The 11,095-nt window shown below is 32.3% G+C and overlaps 2 protein-coding genes across 2 annotated transcripts; one reads left to right on the top strand and one right to left on the bottom strand.

Moving 5' to 3' along the window:
• Positions 1-605: 605 nt before the first annotated feature.
• Positions 606-1,279, bottom strand: LOC143581104 (uncharacterized). The gene has a single exon (XM_077063968.1). It carries the CDS (start codon positions 1,241-1,243, stop codon positions 794-796), a length of 450 nt encoding a protein of 149 aa, XP_076920083.1. The 5' UTR covers positions 1,244-1,279; the 3' UTR covers positions 606-793.
• Positions 1,280-6,621: 5,342 nt separating this feature from the next.
• LOC143581924 (transcription factor LRL1-like) lies at positions 6,622-8,208 on the top strand. The gene is made up of 3 exons (XM_077064608.1): positions 6,622-6,933; positions 7,458-7,859; positions 8,074-8,208. The coding sequence occupies exons 1-3, from the start codon at positions 6,622-6,624 to the stop codon at positions 8,206-8,208; spliced, it is 849 nt and encodes a 282-aa protein (XP_076920723.1).
• Positions 8,209-11,095: the final 2,887 nt, after the last annotated feature.

The following is an 11,095-nucleotide window of genomic DNA, read 5'->3' on the forward strand; positions in this document are numbered from 1 at the left end:
ACATAATTACTCTTCTTGTATATATAATTACTCTACTTGATTCTCACGTTTAGCACGTTAATTTCATTTGTATTTAATCCAAACTCATTCAATAAAATACTAATTTGTTTACTATTCAATAAAATACTAATTTGTTTACTATATATGTCCACTTAAAATTTTCAAGTTTACTCAAAAAAAAAAAACTCTTCTACTACACAAATTCTCAAAAAATTCTAAATATTTTCTTCAAATATACTTTAGCAAAAATTCTTCTAAAAATAGTAAAATACTCTAGCCCAAAGTTCTTCTACAAACACTCTAGCCCAAAATTATTCTAAAATTTTCAAAAAAAATCCAAATTCTTCTAAATTCTCCAAAAATACATCTAAATAAACTCCAGCAAAAATTCTTCTAAAAATCTAGCACATGAATCCAAACAACTGTATTAATTTATTTAAATTTATAAATTTTTATTATTTAACTTTTTTTGAAAATAAAATATAAAACTAAAAAAAATATTAACAATATATACTTGTAGTCAACCCCCCTTTGTCGATTCATAGTGCCTAATGTATAGTTCACAACAACATACGCCACGTACACCATATTATGTAAAGAAGATGTATAGGAAATAGATATACCAATTTATTAGCAGTGTACATAGAACTGAAACAAAGGTGACAACACAACTAGCCGATCATGTTCGTTCTAAAACACATAATCGACAACTAAAAACACACATACAAACATACACAAAACAAACGATAACCAAACCACACATTCACCACACCACTTAGATGTTACAAAACATCTAAAGAATAGTCCTCTTGGTGGCAGTGGTGGTGGTGGTAGTGTTCCTACCAGTACCGACACCACCAATATCTTCCTCATCATCATCATTTCCCCCCATTCCAAACGTACCCTTAACCGCATCCGCGGCTCCTTGCGCCATATCCTTGACTTTCTCGCCCGTCCTCTGCATCACCCCACCGGTCTTTTCCTTACCCGTTTGAGCCGTTTCTTTAGTCGACTGAGCCATACCCGACGCCCTGTCCTTTGTAGCTTGACCCATCTGCCCCGCTTTCTCTCTTGCCGCTTCAGCCGACTCTTTCGTCTTGTCCCATGCCGACCCGGTCACGTTGGAAGTGGTGTCTCTTCCTTGTTGTGTCTTGTCTTTAATGTTTCCCACCATCTGACCGGTCTTTTCCTCGGCTCGACCTTTGAACTCGCCGGCTTTGAACTGCTGGTCTTGTGACGACATTGTTGAAGTGACTGGAAGCTTAGTTAGAAGTGTTTTTTTTTTCTTTGTGTGAACAGTTGATTTGCTTTGGTGGAGAGGTGCATGGAGGTGTGTAGAATATATGGAGTGGAATGTGAGATGGGTAGTCATGGTAACACGTGTTAGTAGGTCGACGCGTGTCATGGTTACGTGCCTTGATCAAGGTGTTTTTCACTTTATGACACGTACGTACGTCGGTGAGTCGGTATCTTATCTTATTTGCGATCTTGGAAGAATCTTATCTTGCATTTCTTTGTATGAGAAATGTAACATCTTTGTTTCTCTAATTTCGTTTTGTGATATTAATATATTAAGCAAGTGTAATGTTTTTCGTCACATTATTGTATACTAGGTTTTAATTTTCAAAATGTTTCGAACCACTAAGTGTGTAACGCTTTCACATAGAAAATTTATAAAGAAATACATATATATCAAAAAGAAAAATGATATGTATAATAGTTTGAACGGCTAAAAATTAAAAAGAATGATCTACATCCACCAGTTTTTCCTAGACAGGTGTGCACAAAACGTCTTATAAACACCCACTCGTAATTGTGTGCGAGCATTAAGATGATATGACTCATAATGTTTCCCCGATACTATGGATGCCCTAAACTACAATAGTTTAGTTTTATATTGATAACTAGTATATAGAACCCGCGCAACGTCATTGTATAGTATATTAGACAAATGGTATGTTGTATAGTATATTAGACAAATAGTACACTTAAAACGATTAGACAAAGAGCTATCTCTAAATAGCCTTCCTCATCAGCCCAATGGTATCTTTACCCTTATGAAAATCAACCTGCAAGAAAAACATAAATAAAAGAAAATATAGAAATATTTACATGAGCTAATTAGGTCTATTGTGTCCTAAAAGAATTCATTTAGTGTGTAAGGTAACATTACCTGTTCTAGAAGAACAAAAACTTAGCACCAGTCATTATAGTCGTAGTACCCTTTTGAAACTTCAACCCAAAATGACACCCCTATATATTGGTAAACATAATAAACATATACTATTAGCGGGTATTCGGTTAAGATCAATGTTTTGAAACCCGGTTCGTACAGGCCAGTCGGACCCAACCGGGACCGGTAGGAAAACCGGTCCGGTTCGCAACATACAACCCATATTCTAAATAACGGGCCAGGTCTGGCGGCGGTCCGACTGCGGTAAAACCCTTATTTTTATTAAATAAAAAATGAAGTAAGAGATGAGATTAGAACCCCAAGCAAACAGAGAGATGAGAACTTAAGAGATACCTGAAATGCCTACCAACCAGCCATGATTCATATTTCTTTAGATAAAACATTAATCTTAAATAGTTAAAAGTCAGCCCATAAAACATTGTGTGCATGATTGGTGGCAGCAATGGAGCTTAACAGAAAAACTTATGAAAACTTGTTAGTGCCATAGTGTACAATTAAAGTGTTTTCGGAAACCGTTGAAGCATTTGTGATATAAGTATTTATGGAAAACAGTAGCATCACGGGCAACTCTTTTTGAACACTTTGATCATGTTCATTTATACATATAAATTTAATTATATATTATATATTATTTATGGGCAACTCTTTTTGAACACTTTGATCATGTTCATTTATACATATAAATTTAATTATATATTATATATTATTTATGACATCATTTGGGTGAATGTCCGGACTTGTGACCCAGTAAGTTGTTCGGGTCGATGTTCAGTCTGGGTCTGAAAACACTGGTTAAGATTGTAACAACCCAAAACCCGGCCATTTACACAACACAAAATAGACTAAACACAGATAAGTCATCGTTGACAACCCTAAATGTGTCGCCGTGCGCCGCGCTGGCTTTGTGACAACACCATACATCAGTGGCCAGCAGTCTCTTCATAGTACTATCCTGTCAAGATATTTAGTAAATAAGATTTAGTGCTCGTATATCATATATTACATATATTTTGAAGTTGGAATGAATGTTTGATGTACAGTCAATTTAAATTTATTCATTTTTGCTAGTTACAGGAGTTTCAGTTGAATCTCATTTGGATGGTGTATGCATGTCAGATCGTTGCCTGTATCGGAAAGCTTTGCGTTGTGCTACCAAGTTCTTTTGTCCTTGAAGCTTGTGATAGTTGCTTAACAGCTGAACCTTTTTTCCTACAATAGTATAGTCATGTGAGTAATTGGTGGTTTTGGTGGCTTTTCATTTGATTAAAACATCTGTAACTGTACACACATTAATGTATTAATGTTAAATTTTAAGAAAATATATTTTTAGCCAAACAAAGAATATGTTAAGGCTATCAAATAAAAGTCTGCGTTATTATTATTTAATAGACTTGCAGAAAGTAGATTTTTTATCCTAAGTAATATTAAGTGATAATATCGTCCAGATCTGAATCTATCATCGCCGTCGCCTAGGGTTTAAAAATGAAAGCCAACAATAGTCAAAGCATCGCCCTCGCCTAGGGTTTTCAAAATTGAACCGGACAACAGACGAATTGGAGACGCAACAGTCGTAATCGGTGACCGTCATACTTCCGCCAACACCATACACCGGCGCAACCGCATGTCACCGGTGGACGGCGATCTCTCTCAAACAATACACCGTCAGTGAGATAGTGAAAGAAAGAGATCGTAGTGGTGTGTATGATCTCTGAAGGAAAAAAAGACAGAGCTGTGAGAATACAGAGATACAAAATTGATGTCATGAATGTATGAAATACGTGTAAAGGCTAGAGCAACAGGTGGAACGCAATCAGATTATTAGAAAATGTACAAAATGCACTGCTACAGATACAATACTATTATGCATTATACAACAAAACCAGCAAAGAGTACAACAGCCATTGCTTCAGAAAATTCTCTTTTAATATATATATATATAATTTCCTAAAGCTGTGGTCTAACACATGCATAACCGAACCTGAAAAGAGACCTTGCAAGTTTTGGATGCAATGGTATCAACGATAGTTAACCTTGAATTCCAAATAATCATATTACACCATACACACCCAAAACCAACCTTTTACATGTTTAACCTTACATTTTGACCGAGTTTAGTTACCACCAATCTGTCCAATCATGGCCCCGTATTCAAGAATGCATGCATAATATTTAGACGCCATGTGTTGCTTACTCCAAAATTTTATAAAAACTTTCATTTATTTAAAGACCAAAATTTTAAGTAAATTACACAAATCACCTTGAAAGGGTAAAACGACTAAATTGCCCTCACATGAGGTGCACATGACTGAATTTAACGAGAAAAACTAACATTCGTTAGTGAAAAGGACGTACCGTGCAACGTTTTTTGTACATAAATGATGTTTTCTGTTATTAAGTTTGTCAAAGGAAGTCCATTGAAAAACCGTACAAATATAAAGGAAGTCTTTTACCATTTTGTCAACTATGAAAATGGGGTTGTTTTAATTGTGAAAATTATACCCGTTTATCACGAACTTCGGCCCATTTAAGTATGGACCATTGTCTAGCCCATTTGCCTCTATTTAGTTTATCCAAATACTAACATAATAATTTTTAGATCACTTTCGTATCAATCATCTTGAAAAATATTTCCACTCTGCAAGTACAAGCTATAATAATATAGGTAAAAAGATATAAAATTACTGCAAACTGTTAGGGTTAGTAAATTTGGTTGTCTATTTACAAATTGTTTATTGTGGAAAATCAAGTTTTCTAAATATAGTAAAAAAAGAGTAAAAAACTGTTCTTAATAACTAGATAATTATTTTTACCAAACAACATAACTAAGAGGACTTTACCATAAGTGAGATAAACAAGTGTCAAGAGTAGTTGATCATAACTGGAGGTTCTACAAGTAAATAACTCCTACAAGTAAGGATGACAGTTATTGACCAAGCCATTTCCCTCGTTTTTAACTGATCCAACTTATTCGGCATTTCACCAAAATAACCTCTTCGATTTTTAGGTATCATTTCGTTTAATTATTATTTAATGAGTTACTTACACTTGTGTTGATGACAACCCTTTTGTGATTTTGTTATTAAATAACATATAAATGTTTGTGTTATCATGGACATAACTTAATTTTTAACAAAAGATTTAAATTTAAGTTATAATACAAGTTCATAAGATATAATCTATATATCCTCACAAACATCACTAATTGTTAATTTACCAAGAAAAAGTGTTGAAGGTCAGCATGAAATCGAAGGTAAGATGACACTAGGTCAAAACACGACACAGATAACTCTCACTTATTACTTATTAATTACTACCATGTGACGGGTGATTATTAAATTAATTACTTTTTATCTTTTAATATTTTGTTATAGCAGTTCTAGCATATATGTCCTGAGTAGTGTATCTGTGTATGAATGATACTGAAACGTTGTATGGATAAAACACGTTCACAGTTACTTCATGGAGGTGAGATCTCAAAATAAGATACTTTTAACTCAATTCACTTATTTAACATTTCTAAACCAAATTCATTTGCATGGTAATAATTGCACGAGTGCATGGCGACCATAAATAATAAGCATGTTGTAATATTAATTAACTCCTCTTTTCTTAATCCACAAATAGAAAGTACAAATTTCTAATAGGTTGTTTCTAAATTTAAGCACAAATTTCTAAAGACAAAGTGGACCGATGTCTATATATTATTAGCGGTTAAAATAAAGTAGACTAAAGTTTTGATCAATATAATTCTTGCATAATCACTTTATTTAGCAAAAATTCATAAAAAAAATAACAAACCTGATAAGATTAGGAAGGAATTATAAGATTAAAAACGGTGATCCAATTACATGATTTTCACTTTTACACCTTCCCGTTTTTAGTCAAAGCATTAAAAACACGTACAAAGTTTTTTTCTTATTAAATGACACAAATTAACCAAGTGAAATATAACATCATGTAATTCTCTTTCTTTGTTTAATTTATTACTTTTATATATAACATAAGTGAGTTCACACTTTACAAACAACTTTACTAGTCCAAATTCGTTTTTAATAATTAGAATATCAAAATGGTTAATTTTTTTTAATAGATAAAGTTACAACTTACAATACATCTAATACAATTCAGAAGTTGGTTGATTTTCTCAATTACTTTCTTTATCAATACTTCGCTTAATATCATTATTAGTTGATACAGTTCAGAAACCACATTGTCATTTATTATTATTTTATTATAGTATGAGGTTGTTAAATGAAAATAACCTCAAAATTCTCCTGATGACTAGGAGGTCAGTTAAACCCTATTGACCGATTCCTACACGTTTACAACCGTTCACAACCCACCCCCCCTGGTCTTTAATCTTTATATAACACAAGCTGAGGTCCACTGTTCTTCCACAACAGCTGTTTCAATTCATTTCATTGTCAATGGCGGCTCAAGGCTTCTACTCCAACTGGCCAACATTCCACCACAACTCCGCCGTACCACCACCGCCGGATCATCAGCTCTTATCTTTTCATGACAACTTTAACCTTTCCGATACTTACTTCAACCATCACTCTCCAAGCTTCAACAATGTCGAGTTTTATAACCCTATTAATTACCCCACTTTATCATCATCTTATTCACCACCTCTACCAGGCCTTACTCAATCATTCACCTTCAATCACGAATATTATTCGAATGTTCCAATCGTTCCTGATGCATATGATGGTGGAGAATTCTTTCATGTTAATCAGGTAATGCCAATATTATTCATTATGTATCATATTTTTATTCTTCGTTTGTAGTTAATAATAATTATGTATCATGCATGATTTTTCTTTGTTTTTAATAATAATTAACGAGTCGTATGAGAGGCAAATCATACATCACGGATGGTTTGTTGACTGTCAAATAAATGATTAATGTGACTACTAATAATCATACGGATCATATGTCTTTTTCTTGCTATATCATGAAGCTCGTATGACATCGACTCATATGATAGGAGCAGAAAATGTCATACGACCCGTATAATGTTACAGTTGAGCTAGTGTGTGATTTTCAGGGCGCACTAGAAGACCTTTTTGCAATATTAACTTTTCTATACAATTAGACCAATAATCAAGTTTAAACAACAATGTAATATAGTAATAAATGAATTAATACGTCTTGATTTTTTTTTATTTTTTTTATATAATTACAATTATGTTAAATGATTTTTTTTTCTTTGCTTTTAATTACATAATGTAATATGAATTTATGATTGTGTTGAATGCAGCCGGATTATTATTCATATCCGCCATATCCAGTTGTTAATGACGCATGCTCCATGGAGATCATGCAGCCAGAAGGCCCAGAACTACCGCCGTTGCCGGAAATTTACGACGGTGGTGGCTCTTCTGGTGCAATGCTGACGTCATACGGAGGTGGAGTAGGGTTTAATGATGTTCATGGCGAGGACAGGAGTGTGGAAATGAAGAGGAACGGTGCGCGGGTGTCAGCACAGAGCATGGCGGCGAGGATACGCCGCAGGAAGATAAGTGAGAAGACATCCGAGCTCGGGAAACTCTTTCCCGGTGGTCATGGGATGACCACGGCAGAGATGTTTCAGGCAGCTTTTAAGTATATTAAGTTCTTGCAAGCTCAAGTTGGTGTTTTGCAACAAATGCCCTCATCTCCGGTAATCAATTTATTAAGTCACCACTTAATTATTTGTTTCTTTGTGTTGGTATATGTGAGCAAAAGTAAGGGGCTTAAGTTGTTAATCAAGAAACAATAAGGGTAAAATATGGAATTTATACATTTTTATACGATGAGTACTTCAAAGTTCATATTCATTGCTATTTGACTCGGACATGTTCTAAAAAGTCGAGGTTATGTGTGTAATTGTATAGGGACTCGGTTCGAAACTTCAAGCTTTGCTCACGTGTCCTACCGTACAAGAGAAATTATACACATCGGGAAAGTGCATCGTATCACAAACACTTGGAGAAACCTTAGCCGAAGATCATCAAGGAAAAAAGAATTAAGTGACCTTAACAATTGATTAGTTTTTTGTTACAATAGATAGGATTAGATTAGAAGTTAGAACTATCATTAACGATTTAACGGTGTTATTGTATTTATCACTTTGGCTTTTAATAACATTACTTTTGATTTTGATTACTTTTAAGTTTGAAACGATTGATTTATCTTGTTCACCCAGGTGTCTGCATCAAAAATTAAATGAAATCATAGATAATTTATAAATATGAAAGTTTCTTATAATTTTGCAAGATTTTCAATAGTAACAAAACATTAAACTTGAATGAAAGAATAATTAGTTTAAAAAAGGGTCTTTTTACTACCTTTTTAAAGAAAGTTTTTTTTATACATATTATAAATCATTTTTTATCATTTTAAAACAACCAGAAAATTAAACCGTTTTTTGTCTTTTAATTTATTTATAAAATATTTTTTAAAAATAACTATGGTGTTAATTTACATTAAAAGTCATCTTATTTTTAACAAATCTAAAAAAAACATGTGACTTGATCAGCAAGTTTGGTTCCTTTCTTAGGTGTTATTAATCTCAACTACATGAAACTAAAGAAAAAAAATTCAAATTGTTTTGTTTTGATTTTTTTTTATTTTTTAGTGTGATGGAAGAGGCATGTGATAGGAAAACATATACAATATTTTTTTTACGCATCTCTATAAAAACATTATACTATTATTCTTTAAGAAAACTTTATAAAAAAAAGTTAAAAACTAGTTAGAGAACTATAATCAAAATGATTTTTAACTTTTTAGAGAAAGTATTTTTAAGTTTTTTTATAACTAATTTTTTTATTTAGTTTTAAAAACTTTTTATTGGTTTTTAATAAATTAGAAACTTTCAAGTTTTTTATTTAACATGTTAACTGAGACTATAAAATAGAAAAAAAAATGTTATAATATATCAAATAAAATAGTTCAAGTAATTAAAAGTATACGATATGCTGGTGAATCGTTTACTCTAAAAACATTTTATAAATCTTTTCTTTGACTGACAACATAGTTTTCTTGAATAATCTCAACAGAAACGTCTCTTATTTCTGGGATTTGTCACTGCTATACACACAAATTCGGTTCTCCGGTAACTGATGCCCACTGGAGAACTTTTATTATGATCTATAGTCTGCGGCCACGTAGCCTTGATTGAAAGACTAGATAAATTATGTTTGGATTCAGACACATGTACGTGTACTCGGTCTGAGTTTAAGATAAACAAATTGTTTATCTTGACTAATTGAAAAGGTTTAACGTATTCACCTGTGATTGTCTGTTATGAATGATGTGGTGATCTCATTTGAAAACCTTTATAAATGATTGATGATTAGCATATAATAAATTAGGTTATTTTATATAAATATCTGGATCGTCTCTTAATCCGACTACATACCATTAGTCTGGTTTTGAGAGCTTTAAACCTTGACTGATCTTTTGTTTGAATAAAATATTTTGGACATGAATTCCTTCTCTTTATTTGCTAATCATGTGTTATGTTATTCTTCAAAAAGAAATGTCTATGATATGTTTACTCTTCAAGAATAAACGTCATTTGTCTATAACCTTGATATATAAATCTTATGTTTCTTAATTATAAAGAAACACTATTTTTTACTATACCATTTGTAGGTAAAAACTTAATTTTTCTAAATCATGAAGAAGCTATATCCTCATGTATGTGTACGCTTATTTTTTCTTAATCATAAAAACTTACCAACCAAAGACAATTTTATTTTTTAAATATGTAAGTTTTTGGTATTTAGGCCTTGACCAAAAACACAACTCATACCGAATTCGCGACAACTAGCTTACATAACGAGGGGATTTTACCAACCGAAAAAATGATTTGGATATGTTTTTTGTTTTCCCATAAACTATACAAGTGTTAATACTATTATTGGCAATTACTAACTTATTTTTTCTGTTTAATATTGTTACCTTAATGAAACTCACAGATATCGGTCGATTTCTCGGACAAAAAGTTATAATAAAGCAAACTTATATGTTGAACGCATTTTTTTAATAGCAAAGGCCAGGAAGGGTTCACACGAGCAAATAGATCACCCTTCCACCTGAAGAACAGAACATGGTGACCCGACCCACCCACCTTGGAAAAACCCACAATTGGAAAAACTCTGAGAACAAAATGCTCAAGGCTAGACTCGAAGCCAAGAACTCCAATTAAGATAGTCATGGGGCTACCGCTAGGCCAGTTTGTCTTTGGTTTGAAAACATACAATCTCGAAATAAATTGTAATTAATACATTTCAATGAACGATTATTAACAAACCAATTCCGCGTGAATGAATCAGATTTGTTTTGCAAGCTAATTAAGTGTTGAAAACATGTCCTTCTATTTAGTTTATATAACATGCATTTTAATTTATATTAATTTATCAGTAAACTAACTAAACATTTGAAAAAGTAAAACGTTAAAAAGGTGTATTTACTCTCTATTCACAACTTTTTATCTTATTGTTGTTTAATACCAATATATTTGAATGCAACAAATCTACAATTTCACGTATAGCTATTTATTGATCAGCCATGAACCGGTTTTCCATATATAGAGGTATAACCAGATTACAAGATAATGAGATATGATAAAATGTCAATAACTATCCAAATACTCAAACTAGAGATATAATAATGATAAAAACAAACTAAAATTTTAACAATAATTCAAACAATATTTATATTTGATAATAATTTCTATCTAGAAGTTATTAGAACACAAAGTTATATGTTGAAAACATATTAACTCAAAATAAATGTGCAATTAATACATGTTGTGGGTTCTCTAATAAGGACACCGCCCCCCCTAAAGCCCAACATGTTGTGGCGAGTGTCTTATTTAGTGGAATCGTCAAGAGTTTAGAAGTGAAG

This window comes from Bidens hawaiensis, unplaced genomic scaffold (genome assembly GCF_021521415.1).
Source record: "Bidens hawaiensis isolate Kalapana, Puna unplaced genomic scaffold, B.hawaiensis_p1.1 tig00001511_1, whole genome shotgun sequence".
Taxonomy (NCBI): Eukaryota; Viridiplantae; Streptophyta; class Magnoliopsida; order Asterales; family Asteraceae; genus Bidens; species Bidens hawaiensis.